We start from the raw sequence: 22,721 nt of genomic DNA on the forward strand, positions 1-22,721 counted from the left end.
ACCAGCGCAGATAAAATGAGGAGAGCAATTTGGGACTATTGCAGCTTCTCTCCTGGGTCGCTACATAAAAGAAGAATTGTTAGGCATGCACTCTATGAACCTGGTATGGTGAGCTCTAATCTGGGGTATCGACTTGGGTGTCCACAGAGTAAGCTCTGAGAGCCACCACTGCTCAATGTGATGCGAAATTATGAATTTCATATTACACAATCCTGATATAGATTAATATCCACAAGTAAAATCAATGCTTCCAACACAGACAATAAGTGCCTATAGAGATTATACTATGTTTCTAATTCTTAAATCTTTCTTTAGATGACAAGAATAAGATACAACCACTCAGCTTGTGATCTCTCCCTCCACCTCCTCTGTAATAGAGAAGGAGAACGATCATCAACAGCAGCCAGTCCCTGCAATGAAGCAGAACTGGGAGCTCACTTCACGCTCAGGAGAGATCACTACAGCTCCTCCTCATGGTTGCTGGGTTTGAACACTTTAGAGCACATTTCCGCAGTTAAAAACTATAGAAATGATCCCTGAAAGTATAGTCTTAACCTGTTACTGGCCAGAGAGACGTCCCGGGTGATAGCACCCTGCCCTTCACCTCAGGGAGACACGAGAACAACACACTGCACAGGGAAGCCTGTACGTATTCAGGCACAGTGATTGGTTGTAGCCGTGTATGTGGGTGAAATGAAGCTTTTCTACCTGTACACGTGTAGTAAATGTTAGTACCCACAATACAACTGCACACTTACATAATTAGCATATGTGACTCAGAGCAACCAACAGGAAACAGGTTTCAGCTCTGTTGCTCCGCCCACTCAATAGCACAAGGGGAGTGTGACCTCATCAGGGAAATCCTCACATGCTGCACCCACCCCCACCCGCATGTCTTGTACCTGGCTACATCTGCACAGCAAACACAAGCAGAGCTTGTTTGAAGGCAATTGAGTTTCTTAACCCCTTCTGGTCTAAGCTTTTAGGACTGATTGTGTAAATTTGCCCTGTGTCATTATAGGAGGTTATAACTTTGTGACGATTTGTGGGATTTTGAGATTGTTTTACCGTCACACATTGTACTTCAAAGCAATAGAAACATTTTGATGATATCTTTTGTGTTTAGTTATGAAAATAATTTTATAAAAATTTCAAAAAATTATTCATTTTTAAAGTTCAAAATGTTCTGCTTTTCAGGCAGATAGTCGTAGCCCCCAAGTAACTTTATAAGTAACATTTCCCGAATGTCTGCTTTATATCGGCACAGGATTTTATGCATCCTCTCCTTTCAAGGTTGTTAAGAGGTTCAGAATTGTGGGCGTCATTTTTCTCATTTTTATTAAAAATTGCGAAAACCCTTAGCCCTCATTCACACGGCCATAGGGGGACATATATACATCCCCCATAGGTCGGCAATGGGTGACATGTCCGATCTTTCCCCAGAATACAGCGTCGTGCCCCATATTTCTCTATGGAGAGGGGCTGGGTGAGTGGCACTCATGCCCTTCTCCTCTCCCCAGTGCCGACGTGTGCCTGACAAGCTATGGTACCACGGGCGTGAATTTAGCCTTTGGGCGCGTTCACACATTGCACTTTGGTTGCGTTTTCATTGCGGTTTAAAATGCATTACAACAGCTGAGGAGAGGTGATTTGCCTAATTACATTACTATTAAAATTAGCATTTACAAAACGCATTGTAAACGCGATGTTAACGCGAGTTAACGCATGCTTTAACACCTCGTTAACAAATGTAAATAGTAATGTAATTAGGCAAATCAACCTCTCCACAGCTGTTGTAATGCATTTTAAACGCAATAAAAACGCAATAAAAACGCAACCAAAGCGCAACGTGTGAACGCGCCCTCAGGGTGATGGCACATGTGGCGTTTTGAACACGTTAGGAAGTCCCTCAAAAACCAAATGCATTTTTGACGAACTGCTTAAAAAAATGTGTTAACCAAAAATGCGTTAAACCCTTAGGGTGATGCCACACATGGCGTTTTTGGTCTGTTTTTAAGCATGCGTTTTCAGTCCGTTTAAAAACACATCCTTTTTTAAAACACATTACTTTTTGACCGTTTTTCACAATTATCTAAACAGGTTGTAAGCAGCCAAACACATGGTAACGTTCAAAAACGATAAAAAAAGGATGCGTTTTTAAACGGACTGAAAACACATGCTTAAAAACGGACCAAAAACGCTATATGTGGCATCACCCTTATTTAGAGGTACCATTTTAGAAACTGCACCCTTCAATGTGTGAAAAATAAACTTTAAGAAGTGTGTTAACACTGTGGATGTTTCACAGGGGTTAAAACAAAATGGAGGTGTAATTTACAAGCTGTAATTTTTTTAGACAATACATTAATTTTTCCCAAAAATTAAACTGTCACAAAGTATTAAATGACAAAAAAAACTCCAGAAGGTTTGATAACCAATTTCTTCAGAGTATGCCAATGGCCCATATGTGTTGGTGACTGCTGTATGGGCACACGGCCGGGCATAGAAGGGAAGGAGCACCATTCAGGGCAGATCTGCAATGTCACATTTTATAGGCTATAAAATGTTTTTTTTTTAAGTTGGACATATGGGGATTATTTTTTTTGTGAATGAGATCTACTTTTCAGTTACATCACTGACGTTCACTGTACCATTAATATAATGTGTTATCTTTATTCTATGGGTCATCACAATTACAAAGATAGCCCATTTATATAGCTTTTTTATGGTTATCGTATATATACTTGAGTATAGGCCGACCTGAGTATAAGCCGAGGTACTTAATTTTAACACAAAAAACTTGAAGAAATTATTGACTCGAGTATAAGCCAAGGGTAGGAAATGCATTGGTCCCAGCCTACCTCCAGTATACAGCCAGAAGCCCCTTGTCCCCATTATATAGCCTGCAGTCTCTGGCCCCCAGTATATAGCCTGCAGCCCCTGCCCTCAGTATACAGCCTGCAGCCCCTGCCCTCCAGTATACAGCCAGCAGCCCCTGCCCCCCAGTATGCAGCCTGCAGGCAATATACAGCCTGCATCCCCCTGTCCCTAGTATACAGCCTGCAGTCCCGAGTCCCTAGTATACAGCGCCTCACCGATGCCCAGCCTATAAGAAAAAAAAAGTGTACTCAAGTATATACGGTAACTTGTTTTGCAGAATATACGACTCATTTTGTTGAAAAATTAGCTTGTTTTTGCATCACCATGTAACAATGGGCATAACGTTTATACATTTTATTTTTATTACAGAGCTGTTTTGGAGCTTATTTTTTTGTGGGACAAGATGTACTTTTCTTGGTATCATGTCGTGGTAAATGTTACTTTTTCATCACTTTTTTTCATATCCAAAAATTTCATCAGTTTTGTGTGTTTTGTTGCGCATTTTACAGTGTTCACTGCACTGGTTCAGTGACAATTTTATTTTATTGTACAAGTTAACTCTCTCTGTCAGCGGGCGCAGGTCCGGAGTCTGCAGCAACGTCTTTAGACGTCGCTGCAGTTTCTGCTGCTCCCGCGCTAATTGGGAGAAGGGAGAAGTTGGTTCGTTACCGCTTCTCCCTTCTCCGATCCTCCCTGCATCGTGCTGAATGAGCGCGATGCATAGAGGAGCTGAGCGGCACGGCCGCCGGCCCCATAGACTTGGCGATCACATGACCGCCAGGTCTAAAGGGGTTAATCAGAGCTGCTGGGTCAAATTAGACCCAATACCACTCTGATCATCTGTCCCCAGTGACAGGTGGTCATTTCCCCAGTAAATGAGGCTCTTATAGATGCTTCAGTTACAGGGTAAAACTTGTAATAGAAAAAAAAAAAGTAAAATGTAAACAAAAAAGTGAAAATGTCCCCCAGGGGTCTTTTATGACCTCATGGGGGACATAAAGTAAAAACACACTCACACAAAAAAAAATTAACCTGTTCTAGCTCTGCATCTGATATATCGGACGCTGAGCGCAGTGACATAATCTGATATATCGGATGCGAGCGTTACTTGCATGGCATGGCAGCAGTAGTAGTGTGGAGGAGCAGGGGTAGTGTGGAGGAGCAGACGCAGCGTGGAGGAGCAGGGGTAGTGTGGAGGAGCAGGCGTAGCGTGGAGGAGCAGGGGTAGTGTGGAGGTGCAGGCGTTCTGTGGAGGAGCAGGCGTTCTGTGGAGGAACAGGAATAGCGTGGAGGAGTAGGCATTCTGTGGAGGAGCAGGCGTTGTGTGGAGGAGTTTGTGTTCTGTGGGGGAGTAGTAATAGCGTGGGGGAGTAGGCGTTCTGTGGAGGAGTAGGCATTCTGTGGAGGCGTAGGCGTAGCCTGGAGGAGTAGCCGTTGTGTGGAGGGGCAGGCGTTGCGTGGAGGGGCAGGTGTTGTGTGGAGGGGCAGGCGTTGTGTGGAGGGGCAAGCGTTGTGTGGAGGGGCAGGCGTTGCGTGGAGGGGCAGGCATTGTTCTGTGTTGCTCTGCATAGGTTGTGTACTACCCCCACCATGTCCCAGAAGTCATACACTGACTTGGAGGTATATAATTATATGGCCTCCGATATGGAGTCTGCTAGTGGGGACGAGTGTGGGGACATTTTGTTTGTGTACCGCTTCCTCATAAAGCGACTCTGAGGAACCCCCGAGAAGGCGCTTTCATAGTAGTGCTGAAGTGCCTAGGTATAAGGACAAGAGAGAGGCTGCATCATGATTCTTGGGGTGTTTGTCTCCCGTGGCAGGAGCTGGGCACAAGATGACATAATAGATATTTTGTACTATCCATTATGCATCATCCTTGGGGACCACCTGTGGGGTTAAAATGCTCACTACACCCCTAGATTAATTCATGGAGGGATGTCGTTTTCAAATAGGGTCAGTTCACAGGGGTTCCTACTGTACTGATCCCCGAGGGCATCTACAATTATTTTATGACGCCAAAAAAATGTAAATGTCGGTACTCCAAATGCCATTCTCTTCCGAGTCCTGCCGTGTCTCCATCTTGTAGATTATTGGCATGTACCCGGGAGAACTTGCATGATGATTTTTGGGGTGTTTGCCTCCAATTGCATGATTTGGGTAAGATACTTTGGACACTACAATTACAAATTTAGAGAAATGGCAAAGCAAATTTTACTCGACCCCATTCAATTTGTGTTACATTTGAGCCAGGATCTTATGGGTTAAAATGCTCATACAACCCCATTCTTTGAGGGTTGCTCTTTCCTAAAATGGGGTCACTACACGGGGGTTTCTATTGTACTGGTAACTCAGGGGCACCCCAACACCAGTCTAGTGAAATGGGTGCTCCAAAAGCTAGATTTTGCTTGTCCCTTCTCCGGCCTGCTGTGTCCCCAGCCTGTAGACTATTGCTACACATTGGGCATTGCCATACCCGAAGTAACCCACTGAATGATTTTTGGGGTGTTTATCCACAGTGGGATGAGTGGGGCTGAATACATTTCTTCCTACTGTGGCAAATTTGAGAAAACAATGCAATTTTTACACTGCCCCCATCATTTTGTATTACATTTGACCCAGCATCTCAGCGGTTGAAATGTTCATACAACACTAGAAAAATTCTTTGAAGGGTGCCCTTTCCTAAAATGGGGTCACTACTTCGGGGGTTTCTATTGTACTGGTACTGGCGCACCCCAACACCAGTCTAGTGACAAGGGTGCCCCAAAAGCAAAATTTAGCTCCTTCCCTTGTCATCCCTGCTGTGTGCCCAGGTGTGTGTCTGAAGTGACATGAGTTGGACACAGTGGGGCAGATTTATCAAGCTGTCTGAAAGTCAGAATATTTCTAATTGCCCATGGCAACCAATCACAGCTCCCCTTTAAAATATTCATGAGCACTGTTTAAATGAAAGCTGAGCTGTGATTGGTTGCCATGGGCAACTAGAAATATTCTGACTTTCAGACAGCTCGATAAATATGCCCCAGTATATTAGGTGCTAAGATGACATTTTTGAGATAAAAACTCAATTTTTAATATGCACCATTTACTTTGCATTAAATTTTGACCATCATGTTGGGGGTTAAAACGCTCACCACACCCCAAGATAAATTCTTTGAGGGGTGTAGTTTCTATTGCACTGGTACCTCACAGGCCCTGCGAACATGACATGACCCTCTAAATCCAAACCTGTGAAAGCGGAGCTGCAAAAGCAAAATTTCGCTCCTTCCCTTCTCAGCCCTGCTGTGTGCCCAGCCTGTCAATTTTCTGGCACATGTGTGGTATTGCCGTACTCGGGACAACCTAAAGAATGATTTTTGGGGTGTTTGTCTAAAGTGACATTTTTGAGATAAAGATGCAATAATAATAATTCTTTATTTATATAGCGCACACAGATTACGCAGCGCTGTACAACATGTCAAATTTGGTCCCTGTCCCCATGGGGCTCACAATCTAAACAACCTAACACTATGTATTGGAGTGTGGGAGGAAACCGGAGTACCCGGAGGAAACCCATGCAAACACGGAGAGAACATACAAACTCTTTGCAGATGTTGACCTGGGTGGGATTTGAACCCAGGACCCCAGTGCTGCAAGGCAGAAGTGCTACTCACTCAGCCACCGTGCCGCCCAATATTGCATTAAATTTTGACCATCATGTTGGGGGTTAAAATGCTCGACACAACCCCAGATAAATTCTTTGAGGGGTCTAGTTTCCAAATTGGTATAATTTCTTGGGGGTTTCTATTGCACTGGTACCTCACGGGCCCTACGAACATGACATGGCACTCTAAATCCAAACGTGTAAAAACTGAGCTGCAAAAGCAAAATTTCGCTCCTTCAATTGTCAGCCCTGCTGTGTGCCCAGCCTGTCAAATATTGGCACATATGTGGTATTGCCGTACTCGGGACAACATGCAGAATGATTTTTGGGGTGTTTGTCTAAAGTGGCATGGGTTGGGCACAATATATTAGGCACTAAAAATGCATCTTTTACTCTGCACCATTTACTTTGCATTAGAATTTGGCCAGCATGTTGGGGGATAAAATGCACCCCCCCCCCCAACCCCAGATAAATTCTTTGAGGGGTCTACTTTCCTAAATGGTGACATCTTTGGGAGTTTTATATTATACTGTTACTTCAGGGGCTCTTCAAGTACACTGTGGCACCACAAAACATTTGCAGTCAAATTGGCCTTCCAAAAACCCAATGGTACATACTCTGTTCTGGACATCGCTGTGCGACTAAACAGCAGTTGACATCCACATGCCTGGTATTGCTGTACTCGGAAGAAGAAGGGCAACAATTTTGGGATGTATATTTACCTCAAATTCCTGCTGAATGTGTCCATTTAAGGGCTAAATGAAAATAATTTTATTCAAAAATTGAAATTTCAAAATTTTCAATCCATTTTTGTTTGCTTCCAGAGAAAGATTTAAAGGGTAAACAAACTTCTAAAATGCTGATTTGAATAGTTTGAGATGTTAGGTTCATAAAATGGTGTTACTTGTAGGGGTATATAGTATATTAGCCTTTATAGAGCACTTCCAAACTGAATTGGTCACTAAAAATTTAGCATTTTTCAAATTTTTCCTAAATTATTGAATTTTTACCCCCCAAAAAAGAAACTGATCACCAAAATGATAATACTAACATAAACTACAATATCTCACGAGAAAACAATCTTAAAATCACAAGGATATCTTAAAGTGTTGAAAAGTTTACCACAGGAAGAGAAACTGGTCAAATTTTAAGAAAAAGGTCTGAGCAATAACTTAAAAACAGGCTGCGTCATTAAAGAGAACCCGTCATGCAAAATAACCCCCCTAAACTAAATATATTTTCATAAACTGCCATTAGAGAGCATTGCCTCTATCCCTTTATTGTCCCTCTACATGCCTGTAAACCTAAGCAATGAGGTCCTAAAGCTGTATGCAAATGACCTGTGAAATGTCCAATGAAGCATTAGCATATTCAAGCTGTCCACTCTATTCATGAGTGGGAGGCACAGCCACACCCCCAGTGCATGACTGACAGCCTGTATAATGATGTGAGGCTGTATAATGATGTGCTTCCTGGTGCTGGTGGCCACGCCCCCTGCAGCCTGTGTGTGTGTGTATAGGAGAGATACAGCAGCTCCAGGCAGCCATGTTACAGCAGAACATGTCAGATTCATGTGTAGCTGATGTCTGTGTCTCTGTATATTAGGAGGATGCAGCATGTCAGCAGGTACAGCACTGACACTAGCCATGCTTTACTATACATTACACACAGACCTGAGCAGGGGGAGGAGAGGGGAGGGGTAACTGGGGTGACATCACTGCCTCTGACCATGTGACCAGCCTCATTTACATGATAAAGAATAGATGATTTTACAATGAATAATGTATGAAATAACTAGATAAAGGCTGGGATGGGATCCTTGTGAGCTGCTCTAACAGGTAGAGGTGACAGGACTAGTGGCAGAGACCTGATGACAGGTGTCCTTTAAGGAGTTAAGGATGTGAATGTTTTATTTTGTCCTAGGGTGGGACATGAACAAGTGATCATTTGTGCAAGGGAGGCAGTGAACCCCACGTATCGTCACCTCGGAGTGACTTCCTTAGAGGAGCTTAAGTGGAAGAGGAGCATTACAATGTGATGAAAATAAGGGTTTAAACCTGTATTTTGTGTAATGGTAAGAGTGAGTCTTAACCCCTTAACACCGAAGCCACTTTTCACCTTCCTGACACGGCCCATTTTTTCAAATCTGCCCTGTGTAACTATAAGTGGTTATAACTTTGGAACGCTTTAACATATCCAAGTGATTTTGAAATTGTTTTCTCGTGACACGTTGTACTTCATGTACAAAAAAAATTTTGGTGGTATGTTTTGCATTTATTTATGGAAAATAAGATATTTGGTGAAAATTTGGAAAAATTCAAAATGTTCTACTTTTTCCACACATGAGTCATAACACCAAAAAACGTAATAACTAACATTCACGGAATGTCTACTTTATACCTCCGTGGTTTTTTATGCATACTATCATTTTTGTAGGATGTTAAGGGGCTTTGAACGTTAGGTGCGATTTTTCACATTTTCATAAAAAAAGCTAAATCCTGCTATTGAGAGACCCTCTCAGGTTTGAAGTCACTTTGAGAGGCCTAAATAAAAGTAAAACCCCATAAATTACTCCATTATAGAAACTACACCCCTCAACATACGTAAAACAACTTTTATGAAGTTTGTTAACCCTTTAATTGTTTTACAAGGGTTAAAACAAAATCGGATGCAATTTCGAAATTACATTTTTTTTTGCCTAAATGAATCAGTTTTTCATAAAATGTACAAATTCTCAGTGGATAAAATACCAAAACGTTCCCCAAAATTTGATACCCAATCTCTTCCGTGTATAATTATACCCCATTGCCCCAGGTGCGCCATTCAGAGCAGATTATGCATTGTCACTTTTTATTGGCTATACAATCTTTATTTTTTTGGCAATTTGCACATATAAGGGCTTATTTTCTGCGACATGAGATGCACTTTACAAATTGTCAATTTTGGGTTTCTTTTTTTTTTGTATATTTTGGGGGTCTTTTTTTTTTGTATATTTTGGGGGTCGTACCCCATACACATTCTATAGATCAGTGATTTTCAACCAGTGTGCCGTGGCACACTAGTGTGCCGCGACACATGGTCGGGTGTGCCGCGGGGAAAGTTCCCCAAACTATGGTGCCCCCTGTGTTTTGTTTCCCGGCAATGTGCAGCGATGTAAAATGAGAAATACTATAGTCATGAGGCTGGAGTACTACAAGTACCAGCTGATATGCTGAGTATATGAGCTGGCACTTGTACTCTGGCCTCATGGCCATAGTACTTCTCATAGTACCCCTTTATTTTGCAGTATATAAGCCACATAATAATCAGCACCATATACTAAAAACAGGGAGAAACTGAGAACTGTTGAGGAAGAGGTTTCACACTCATTGAGTGAGTAAAATAAATTTAGAATCTATATTAACTATATGTATAAAATGACAGTTTTAGTGTCATTTTGTGCTATTTTGGTTGGTGGTGTGCCCCAGGATTTTCTAAGCATAAAAAGTGTGCCGCGGCTCAAAAAAGGTTGAAAATCACTGCTATAGATCACTACGATTACGGTGATACCTCATTTATATAGTTTTTTTAAATACATTTTACAGGAAAAAAACGAATATAAAGAAAATCTCATTTGTTTTTGCATCAACATCTTTTCGGAGATATAACTTTAATATTTTTTCGTTGCCAGAGCTGGTTTAAGGCTTATTTTTTACGTGTTGAGTTGTCCTTTTCAGTGGTACCATTTTGGTGCAATAACTTTTTTTTATCACTTTTTGGAACATTTTTGTGAAGGGATTTTATGAAAATTTACATTTTTGGCGAGTTTTTCGGATTTTGTTTTTACGGCGTTCACCGTACGGGTCCAATAATCTTTCTGACTTATTATACAGATTGTTACGGACGCGGCGATACCAAATATGTGGGGGGGTTTGGTGATTTCCAGGTTTTTTTTACTTTATTAGATGTGTATAGGGAATGTTTGTGTTTAGGGGACTTTAACTGTATTTAATTAATTTATTTATTAAAAAGTGTGTTTATTTAGTGTTTTTAACTTTTTTTCTTTACTTTTACAGATTAGCTTGAACAAGCGATCCACTGATCGCGTGTTCAAGCTATTCTTCACCTAATACAGTGTAATAGAGATGTATTACACTGTATTATGTGACACACTGAGCATGAAGAAGATCGCGCAGCCCCGGGCACTGGCAGTCCCGGGGCTGCGATCGGAGCCATGTACCCCCCCCCTGTAAGCGCAGCGGGGGGGGGTTCGATTCCACTTAAATGCCCCTGACACACCGCGGTCAGCGCGACCGCGGCGTGTTAGGGGTTAACACCCGCGATCAGAAGTGTTTTTGTATAAAAAATAGGTTTTACAGAAAAAAAGATATGTTATATTGTACCTTTCATTAGCATCTGCTGTGTGACTAGGCAGTTGCCCAATAGGAGGGGCTGGAAAGGAGCATTTCCCCCGCCACCCTTGGGAAACATGTGACCTTTTCAAATATATGAATAACTCCCCACACTCGGGATTGGCTGTAGAGGTGCAGGGGGCGTCACTAAGCCCAGTGATGGGTGTTTTCATATATTTGAAAAGGTCACATGGAGTAGCTGTTCCCCAAGGGTGGGGGGGGACTGCTCCTTTCCAGACCCTCCCAAAAGGCAACTGCCTAGTCACACAGCAGCCGCTAATGAAAGGTACAATATAACATATCTTTTTTTCTGTAAAACCAATTTTTAATACAAAAACACTTTGGCAGTGTATGTACTATGCTCTGTGGGGACTGGGGGAGTGCTAAAAATGGGTCTCCTGGTGACAGGCTCCCTTTAACCTTCCAAACTCCTGTTGCTAAAAAGAACCAAAACAATGATATTAATGAAGGGTCATTCATCGGCTCCCTTCAGTAGGCTGATGACTCACTACACTCCCTTTAACATGATAAATTCAGATTTATATTATAGTGGGGTGACTGGCTGATCTGAGGTTCCCTTCTTCTTGGTGAAAGGAGCCAAAGCTTCCCTTCTATTATTAGGAGACAGGACTCCTATTACCAGGTGCAATTGATTCCTATACAATATACCTACTCAACTTTAACCCCTTAAGGACGCAGCCTGTTTGCAGGTTAAGGCTCGCAACTTTTTTTTGAAATTTGACCTGCGTCTCTTTATATGGTTATAACTTTTGAACACTGTTACTTATCAAAGCGATTCTGATATTGTTTTTTCCCCACATGTTGTACTTCATTTTAGTGGTAAATTTTGGCTGATACGTTTTGCGTTTATTTACAAAAAAAAGAAAAAAGTGATGAATTTTTAGAAAAATTTGCCATTTTCGAAATTCAAAATCACCGCGTTTTCAGGCAGATAGATTTACCACCTAAATAACTTGCAGAATAACATTTCCCATTTGTCTACTTAACATTTTCATAATTTTTGAAATGTTTGGATAATTTATTTTGACGTCACGCGGCCTACAAATCGAATAGCGATTTTCCGTATTTTCGGAATTGACTATTTTGGGGATAAATACTGTTTGAAATCAAATTTTACATATTTAGCAACAAAACCCCCTATATAACCAACCCATTTTCAAATCTGCACCCCTCAAACTATCAGAAACAGCATTTACAAAGATTGTTAACCCCTTGAGATCTTCATAGTAATTGAATCAAAATGGCGGTAAAATTTAGAATGGTCAAATTTTGTCGGTTATACGTTCATCTAGCCCTAAAATTTACACATTTCCAAAAGATAAAAAGAGAAAACTCACCATAAAATTTGTTCTACAATGTCTCCTGAGTGCAGCGACCCCCCACATGTGGACATTACTTGTGTTATGGGGGCACAGCGAGGCGCAGAAGGGAAGGAGCACCCTGCAGCTGCCAGGATTTTAGTTTCCTCGTTGCCCCCTTTTGAAGGCTATAACATTTTCGCTTTTCCATTATTTGGGCCATGTGATGGCATTTTTTTTGCGGGACGAGATGCTTTTTCCAGTGTTACCATTTTGGGGTTGGTATCACCTATTGTTGAAAATTTTGGAACTTTTTTTGAGGTCATGAGTAGAAAAGCATCAATTCTGTACTGGATTTTTTACTTTTTTTTTTTTTTGTGTTCACCGTATAGCCTAATAATCCTGTTATCTTTATTCTATGGGTCGATACGATTACGGGGATACCAGACATGAATATTTTTTCTTATGTTTTACTAAATTTGCCAAATAAAACCCTAATGTGGGGAAAAATCTATCATTTTTGCATCGCCGTCTTCCAAGTGGCATAACATTGTTACGTTTTTGGCTACAGAGCTGGTTGATGGCTTGTTTTTTGCGGGACATGTTGTTCTTTGCAACAATATCATTCTGGAGTACATATGTTTTGTTGATCACTTTTTATTGCATTTTTAGTGGGATATAATAGGTAAAAATCATAATTTTTGGCGGGTTTTTAACGTTTTTTTTTTACGGCGTTCATCATATGGGTTCAATAGTTATTTAGTTTTATTCTATGGATTGTTACGGACGCGGTGATACTATATATGTGGGGTTTGTGTTATGATTTAGACTTTTTTGAGTGTTATATGTCTCTTTATATGTTTTGGGGCTTATGGGCATTTTTAGTGATTTATAAAGTAATTTTTTATTGAAAAACATTTTTTTTACATTTTTTTACATGATCCACCATGGGATATGAACAAGCAATCATCTGATTGCTTGTTCTTGATAATACTCTGCAATACTAATGTATTGCAGGGTATTATCAGTGTCAGCCTATGCAGATTCATAGGCTGACACTTTGCCTTTAAGATGACGTCACAGACGCCATCTTAAAGGTAAACCCTCCAGGCTTCTCTGGGGTCCCGATCGGACCCCAGAGGTGGCAAAACAGCAATCGGCCCCCCCGAAAACGGTGCGGGGGGGCCGATTGTGATGTAAAGACCCCCAGAAGGCATGTTAAATGCCGCGGTCGCGTTGACCGCGGCATTTAACGGGTTAAACACCCGCGATCGGAGCCCACTCCGACCGCGGGTGTTAGCCGGGGATGTCAACGGTAGATTACCGTTGAAATCCCGCGGCTAACGATGCCGGTTCGGCTGCTATACAGCGCTGAACCGGCATCGTCTCTGCGCAGTAGCTGTACTGCGCTGAGCGCTATTCGCGGGACTCAGCGCAGTACAGCTACAGCGCAGAGCGCTAAGGGGTTAAACTAACTCCTTTGCCCGTTTCCCTTGTTATTTAGCCACGTACTTCTATCTTTAGATGACAAGAATAAGATACAACCACTCAGCTTGTGACCTCTCCCTCCACCTCCTCTGTAATAGAGAAGGAGAACGATCATCAACAGCAGCCAGTCCCTGCAATGAAGCAGAACTGGGAGCTCACTTCACGCTCAGGAGAGATCACTACAGCTCCTCCTCATGGTTGCTGGGTTTGAACACTTTAGAGCACATTTCCGCAGTTAAAAACTATAGAAATGATCCCTGAAAGTATAGTCTTAACCTGTTACTGGCCAGAGAGACGTCCTGGGTGATAGCACCCTGCCCTTCACCTCAGGGAGACACGAGAACAACACACTACCCAGGGAAGCCTGCACATACTCAGGCACAGTGATTGGTTGTAGCCGTGTCTGTGGGTTAAATGAAGCTTCTCTACCTGTACACGTGTAGTAAATGTTAGTACCCACAATACAACTGCACACTTACATAATTAGCATATGTGACTCAGAGCAACCAACAGGAAACAGGTTTCAGCTCTGTTGCTTCGCCCACTCACTAGCACAAGGGGAGTGTGACCTGATCAGGGAAATCCTCACATGCTGCACCCACCCCCACCCGCATGTCTTGATCCTCTTCCTCAAGGTACATAGACACAGCCAGGCGGGCATACAGCTGTGTGATGGAGGAGGTGACCCCTCCATAGAGAAAAACAACACACAGCCGGTCACACGGGAAAGATAGAGAATGCTCCATCTTTTCCCCGTGTGTCACACACCTCCCCCGGACCGCCATTGCCGTCTATGGGGACGCATTACATTACTCCTAGTGAATGACTAACCCCTTAAATGGGTTGTCCTATAAAAAAAACTATAATGAATAGTTAACATCTTAACAACAAGGTCCTTTTTCGTTTTTTGGGGGTTTTTTTGCGTTTCCATTGCGTTTCCTGTGTGGGAACTTGTTTCTGCGTAATAAATTGCACTTCATTATGACAGTATTTAAAATTCTGTGCCGTGTACTGCACCGTTTTCTTGTGTCCTTGGTTTTTATGGTTTTCACTGTGCGCCTTAAATGACACGTCTCCTTTATTCTTTGGGTCGGTATGACGATGCATGGAGCTGTGTAAGGTGTCATTGTTTGCAGGATGAGCTGTTTTCTTTGGGAACTGTATAAGCTTTTGAGCACTTTTTATTACATTTTTGTTACATGTTGCAAAATGGCAAAAATGTGGTGTTGCGGACATTTGGGCACTATCTTCCACTACCGGAAATATCCATTATCTTATTTTGACTGACATTTTGGGACAATTTTTACTGTTTATCTATTGTTATATCAGTTTTATAAAAAGGGGGGGGGGGGAATTTGAATTTTTCAGGGTTTTTTTTACTGCTTTTCAGAACTCCCTTTTTCAGTGTACTTTAACCCTAGGTTGTCTGGTTGATCCAACCATATAATGCCATACAAACATCCTCAACTTGGTCTTCAAGCCTCCCGACTTTCTTCAATATCTAATTTTACAAATTCTTCCTTTCCATTTTCAGACCATAACCTTCTTTCTTTTACTTTCAATAGTCCTTCACCTTTTCAGAATTCTTCCACCCATCATTCCTACCTGAACCCACATGCCATTGATACTCGCCAACCCACAGAATCCTTGCTGTCCCCCATCTCCTCTTTCACCTGTCCAAACATGGCTACTAACCATTATAATTAGCGCTAGATCAAATGGCACCACTCTCTATCCGAAATTTTCAACACACACGCAGGCAACCTTGGCACACAAACAAAACCTGTTTTTTCTGCAGTGCTCCAAGAGTGCCGAACATCTGCGGAATATTGTGCACATCTGCAGAATTTCTTCACTTTAAATTTATGCTCAAAACCTATATTTCTGCACTTCACCTTGCTAAACAGGTCTATTTTACTAATCTGATACCCTCTCTTTCTAACAATTCCAAAAGGTTTTTCAATACTCTTCACTCCTTACTAACACCAAAAGAGCAGCAACCTATCACAAACCTTGGGGCTGAAGATCTGGCCACCTACTTTAATCTACTCCCGACACTGGACGTAGTAGTATGTCACGGTCAGTAGTGACTTGCCAACACGATGAACTACTACGTCCAGCTTCTGGGACTGGCTCAGGAACAAAGCCAGTAACAGAAACTGTGGGTGTCAGCTGCATATTACAGCTCAAACCAACCTATAACACCCGTTACTAGTGGGGATACGCGGGACTGCGGCATGTAAGGGGTTTGTGAAGTGGATTGGAATCACTGTGCCGCTTACCCGGGGGTCCCATCATCCGAAAGTATTTGTAAAGTACATCAAATCTTGCAGAAAATAAGCCCTTATATGTCCAAATTGCCAAAAAAAAAAGTTAAGATTGTATAGCCTTTACAAAGGGACAATGCAAATCTGCTCTGAATGGTGCAGCTTCCCTTCCATGCCCTGGTGTGTGCCCATACAGTAGTTTACCACCACATATAGGATATTTTTGGAGCGTTTTGGTATGTTATCCATTGAGAATTTGTACATCATTTGGAAAATACATTAATTTAGCCCAAAAAAAAAAAAACAAATTAATAGTTAACAAAAGCTGTTTTACTCAAAAGTAAGTAAGTTCTAAGCCTCATAACATCCTACGAAAATGAGAGGATGCATGAAAACCATGTCAACATAAAGCAGGCATTCCGTAAATATTAGTTATCTAGTTATTTTGCTGTTATGGCTAAAGTGTGACAGTATGAAAAGCCCACATAGAGCACACTTTACTTAGGAAGAGTCCTCAGCTCCTTCTGGCACCAGTTATGCTTTAAATATGTCCTTTCAAAGCCCTCACAAATAACATGACTTGGTTCCTGTAATGCCCTAATTGGTTGACTCCTATCTTCTGCGCATCAACCTTTGTGGCTGCACATTTTAATTTGGTTTGGTTTTTTTAATTAATTTTTTGTATGTTTATTTAATAAAGGATTTTCTATATTATATATTTTTTGCATGTGATTTATGCTTTGGCTTGTTCACAGTGTGTGGACACAACAGGCTATACAGGCGGTCCCCTACTTAAGGACACCCGACTTACAGACAACCCATAGTTACAGACGGACCCCTTTGCCCACTGTGACCTCTGGTGAAGCTCTCTGGATGCTTTACTATAGTCCCAGGCTGCAATGATCAGCTGTAAGGTGTCTGTAATGAAGCTTTATTGATAATTCTTGGTCCAATTACACCAAAAATTTTGAAACTCCAATTGTCACTGGGGCAAAAGAAAAAAAATTGTCTAGAACTTCCATTATAAAATATACAGTTTCGACTTACATACAAATTCAACTTAAGAACAAACCTCCAGACCCTATCTTGTATGTAACCCGGGGACTGCCTGTATATTGTTCCTTTGAGCCATAAGTAACTTTGGTGTCCTGACTATTCAGGAGGCAATACTGGGTCCAAGGGGACCCACCTCTGTAACGTACATACACCATACGCCTCAGTAAGTAGGTTCATTGTAAGTGTATATACTACGGATGATATCAGATCAGAAGGATTCACTCCCACCATATAAGAGAGTATGATCCGATGTCTGATTCGGATCTCCAGAAAGTGTCTGGGATGTTGCGGTTGAATTTGTGGAGGGTGCAGGGTGTTTTGTACCATCTTGATGTGAGTTTAAAGTTTATTTCTTGAATGGTGATACATTTGGAGGGGCTGCAAGTGGATTTGAGGATATGTGTGATTTCTTCTGGTTCAAGGAGTATCTGTAGCTCTTTTGCCCATGCAGCAATGTATTGTGGGTTGTTGGAGCTGTCCAGGTCTATTAATTTTTTATAGATCTTGGATGTGAGTTTAGGGAATGGTGATGTCAGTAGCGAACTTTGGATAGGGACGCCAATCATGCTGCCATCCCCTTCCCACACAGCAGCCTCCAGTCAAAACGGCATCAGCCTTCACTCATTGATAAAAAGTCCAGCTGCAGCCTTCACTCATTAGCAAGATGTCCTGCAGCAGCCTCTACTCAATAAAAATAACTGCCAGCAGCCTCTCCTCAATAAAATGACCAGAAGCAGCCTCACTCCACTCAATGAAATGTCCAGCAGAAGACTCCATTCACAGAAATGATTAAGTGCATTCTTCATTGAAGAAGATTTTCTTTTTTACTTCTTGAATAAAGAATGAACTTCTTAATCGTAACAGAGTAACTGGATCCTTATCTCATGTTTCCTAAGGGAGTGGGTCCCTTCCGAAGCACCTATAATTTACAAAAAAGTGGAGTGAGATGCTGTGCAACACATCCATTCACTGAAAAGTCCAGTAGCAGCCTCCACTCACTGAAATGTCCAGCAGCAGCCTCACGGGTAGACACACGTTTCCATGGGGGCACGATCTGTCAAGGCTAAGCTCAATTAACTGCTCTGTGCTCCTCTCTCCCTCCGACTTTCTATCCTCCACCTTCTCTCACCTCTGTATCCTTGTACTTTTACCACTATAGTGCCCTGCAGTCATGCCGGGGGCCCAGCCCGGGATACATGCACTCCAGATGGAGCCAGTCCGGTTCACACAGACACTCTTCCTGTGCACAATGTGTGTGAGGGCAAGTCTCTGCCCATGCTCTTGAATAATCAAATGTACTGGCATTTACTATTAGTAGTAGGGGCACCGAGATTAATGCAACATATGAGGGAATCTAACAATGGAGATCCGAAGGCACTGACATTTGCGGGAATAGAAGTGTTACCACCCCCCGCAGAGAGGAGGGGATAGACAGAGACATGCATATTGAGAGCACATGGATTCTGAAGGCAAATGCCATGGGCTCAGTTGGTCTAAATGAAAAAATTGATTTTGGGGTCTTTTTGTATAAAAAAATACGAGCACATTGTTCTTTAACTAAATTAATGAGAGAATTATCTCTATAACTTGTTCAGAAAAAGTAGATAATGGCTATGAGAGTAGGGGTGCAAAAACACTGTATGACGTAGTTATGTTTATAAAACAAAAGAAATGGATATCCACAGGATTGCAGAAAGTCTAGCCTTTATGAGAGACACGGTACACTACATCAGAAGCCGCCATGTCTGTGCAGCCCTGGTCAGCCTTGATCAGGAGAAGGCCTTCCACTGAGTCTCGCATGAATTCATGGGAAAAGTACTGTGTCTGGGGAAAATTTTTTGTATCCTGATGTATTCTGATTTGCAGCATGGTGTTAGTGAACATGTGGAACGCCGAGGTGGACGCTGAGGTCAAGTGCTTGCTTTACATGGACAACATGACCATCTTCTGTGCTGGCCAGCGTTCAGTTACAGCACTCGCCCAGACCTACAAGCAGTTCGGACAAGCTTCGGGGGCAAAAGTCAACTGCAAGAATTCGGAAATCATGCTCTTTGGGGACTGGCAACCTACTTCTTCTGCGCCACTTCCTTTCACCATCCAACAGGACTTTATCAAAGTTTTGGGCGCTTGGTTTGGGAAAAACAGTGTAGACACAAAATCTTTGCAAGAACTCTTGACCAAGGTAAACCAGAGGACTGGACTGTGGGGCCTCAGACAGCTTACCCTCAAAGGGAAAGCACTTGATCTGCGTAACGAGGTGCTGCCTGCGCTAAAGTACACGGCACAGCTGTGGACACCCATAGCCAAAGTCAGCAAGGCCATTACCAAGACTTAGTTTGTTTAGGGTTCAAAGACGGCCACAGTGAAACGGTCAGTCAAGTACAAGGAGCCTCTCAAGGTTTGTGACTGCGTCCGAAGGACTTTGACTACAGCAAAGGACTCTGCCGGAAAGTCGGTGTCCCACTTTTTTTTCCTTCCCTTGTGGCAGGGGCTCGATGGGACAGGTGGAACAGCTCCTTCCCTTAAAGCTGGTACCCTCCCGGTCAAATTGCCAGGGCAGTGAAATTTGTGAGGGATGGAGGGACTTAAACCGGATTTTTGGAAGTCCAAGACTACTCACAAACTCATCAGAGTACCATGGACACCATATGGACCAACATGTCATGTAAAAGCTTTAACAACTAGCACAAGGATTTGTCATGGATGGCCATCCAAGGAAGTTTCCCACCCAGTCAACCTAAGCAAGATCCAGAGCTGCCCCCTTTGTCCCTTTCAGAAGAGACATAATTGCACTTGTTCTGGGAATTTCTATTTGCTCACGGCCTGTTGAAAGCTCTGGAACACTAACTTTTTGTGCCTAGCAATAACATGACTTGCCATGCTGCTCTTTATGGGCTGTTCCAAGGAACCCAAACAGTGGGGGCCACCCAGAATGCCTGGCGTCTTATGAATTGCTTGAAAGACTTCCTTTGGTACGCCCAGAGGCGCCGCAAAGAGAGTCATCGGCTAGTCATGAGCCAGCTGATAGGACAGCAGGATGGACACTACAGAAGAGGACTGACATGCCCACTTCTTCATTTTTGTTTCTCTTGTGCTATTTTGCATCCGTGCAGATCGAGACATGCAGGTAGTAGAAGACTCCCCATTTTCTCCTCCCCCCCCCCCTCCTACCTCCCTTTGTGTCCCTTTTTTGTCTGTAATTTTTCAATAAAGCTTTGGCATGTGACAAATATGCCCCTTTTTACTTTCCTGTTACAGACTGTTGCTTGAATTGAAAACGTATGTGGTTTTTGTTTGCTTGTTATGCAATTTATTCTGACATAGTGTTAGGATAGGTGCTACGGGTGTATCTTAATTTGTTGTGTGCTTTATACAAAGCCCATGCTGTGTCATGCCACACACTGTCTGTGAGTTTTACTGTATACATGTATAATAAAGGCTCTTATAATAAAAAAATGGATATTCACAGTATGCATTTGAAGTACATATGTAGAAATGTTCTTATTTACAAGGAGGTTAAGCCATTGTTCTATCTGTGTATACGCACCCCACAGTCATGAGCAGCATAAGTTTGCTTTTGTATGATGTTCACTATATATATATATATATATATATATATATATATATATATATGCACTAATACCATGCTTATATGTAAATGAGGATTATGAATGAGGCTTGATTACTCTATAACATTGATATAACACAATTTAACCTGTTTACGAAATGGAGTACTGCTCCCTGTTAAGGCGCATAATAATGACTCAACTTGCTGTGATGTTGACACGTTTACCCGGGTAAATGTGTCATGTGATGGCATGGGCATAGTTATTCATCTCACCGTTCGATGACATGTCCCGGGAGGGATGGCCCTATGGGCCGCCTCCCGCTCCTCATTGGAGGGAGGGTGCAGCATACTATGGGACTCCACCCCTCATGTAGGACGACTATCGGCCCGACAGGTACAGCTTCTCCTGAAGTGATGTTGGATGCAATATAAAAGTGAGTAAGTTCCACTGACAAAAGGGCTAAAATCTAAGGCATAGATATAGCATAGCTTTGGTATATTTACGTGAAGGGACAGATCTGTCCACCTGTAAGGATCCTAGTTTAAATGAGCAGGTGAGTACAACATTCACCTCCTTGACTACATAAGGCACATGTTTTTAGTTCATTACACACAGAGGCCGGAAGAAGCACAGCATGTGCGAAACGGCCATTGCCTCTCATTGATGAGGCGATCTGTACATCCTCCCTCACACGTATACCCTGTCCTTGTTGTGAGTATGTACTCCTAATTTTGCAAATAAAGAAGAATTCCTGTTTGGAAAGATTGGTGAGTGCCATTAGTTTTTTTTCTTCTTACTAACATTCTGCTTCCAATCTCAGATGTCTATGTATTTTACTTTCTCATTTCATAACTACAAAGTCCAATTGTGGAGCAGCACAGCGAGCTTAGTGGATCAAGTCCAAATATGGGTGCACGCCTCCAACAAACCCGATCCACAGGACTGCACAATCAATATCCAAAGAAACATACCATGAGGCCGCACTCCGGTGAATTCAAAGTGAGTTTTTTATTCACCCATGGCAATATAACGTGCAACGCTTATGCTCATCAATAGACCGTAGTGTTGCCTTATTGTATGTTCTTTTGCTCATTTCATAATTACATATCATCTTTGCATTAAAATATGTTTTATGTAACATAACCAAGCAAAGCACACCACCAGGGTATTACCAGAGCAACATTGCTTATAGCTGTGCTGTGCGAGTGGTAAGAGCATGAATCTGCGATTTTATAGCAAATCATGGCACTGGGTAGATGAGCAGAATTTGGCCAATTTCACACTGCTATTGTCGGTCCATGAATTATCGGCCAACCACACTCCGAAGGATATCACTCCAATGAACATAATAATATATAAAAATGGTTTGCGTCTTATATGTCTTTGTATTTTGCCTGCTTTCAGATGTTTGCACTCCACCAAATGTTGGTACAGATCATGCATGCCAACAGCATTTAAATGCTAGCGTCACGTGTGTCCACACCCTTAAAGGACATGGGGGTGGGATATATTAAGACCGTCTCTCTGTTAAAAGGTACAGCATGTGCTAGTCACAACAGTTTTTTATGGTTCAGTCATTGACTACAATTTATGAGGATTCATGGTGAACAGATGCCAAAATGTTGCAAATCAGCCATGGAAACTGGAAGAAAAGATCCGAGATTCAGCACATTCGTCTGCGGGTAACCTTACAGACAAGGGAATAGGGCCTTAGGTAGGGGACACATATGTGAAGAGAACAGGTTAGCGACCTCAAAATCACCAGCCATATACTGTGAAAATTTCTTTGAGCAAGTAGCGCACTCACCTCTTTTCAGCATTTTTTTCACTTTTGCAAAGTTTCCACATTGTACATACTCTTGGAGGTGTTTATCAGGGGAGCAGTGTTTAACTGATCCAATCTCTACTGGATATGGAGGAAGTGTAGTCTTTGAGAGAGACATAGTTCTACAAGAGGAAAAGAAATTACTGAATTACTGAACTGGAACAAATTGTAAGGAGAAAATAAAGTCAGACATCTGTGTATAAAAGAGGTTTCAGGATCTAGGTTATGTGATTGAGATTTGTTTGTATTATCAAAATACCCTTTTCCTATGTTCTTTCTGTATCAA

At 42.1% G+C, this 22,721-nt stretch overlaps 1 protein-coding gene and 2 non-coding genes across 4 annotated transcripts in view; all 3 read right to left on the reverse strand.

Annotated features, from left to right (window-relative positions):
- The window catches only part of TEX14 (testis expressed 14, intercellular bridge forming factor), a 150,276-nt gene that overhangs the window by 118,577 nt on the left and 8,978 nt on the right, over positions 1-22,721 (reverse strand). For both annotated transcript variants that reach the window (XM_072136277.1, XM_072136276.1), the window contains exon 2: positions 22,418-22,557. In XM_072136277.1, the coding sequence (XP_071992378.1) occupies positions 22,418-22,553 (136 nt within the window). In that variant the 5' untranslated portion in view covers positions 22,554-22,557. The remainder of the gene's footprint in view (positions 1-22,417; positions 22,558-22,721) is intronic.
- LOC140120136 (small nucleolar RNA U3) lies at positions 335-552 on the reverse strand. Its single transcript, XR_011853541.1, has one exon. It is a non-coding gene; the product is annotated as a small nucleolar RNA U3 (small nucleolar RNA).
- LOC140120139 (small nucleolar RNA U3) lies at positions 13,774-13,991 on the reverse strand. Its single transcript, XR_011853544.1, has one exon. It is a non-coding gene; the product is annotated as a small nucleolar RNA U3 (small nucleolar RNA).

Source organism: Engystomops pustulosus, chromosome 2 (assembly GCF_040894005.1).
Source record: "Engystomops pustulosus chromosome 2, aEngPut4.maternal, whole genome shotgun sequence".
Lineage (NCBI taxonomy): Eukaryota > Metazoa > Chordata > Amphibia > Anura > Leptodactylidae > Engystomops > Engystomops pustulosus.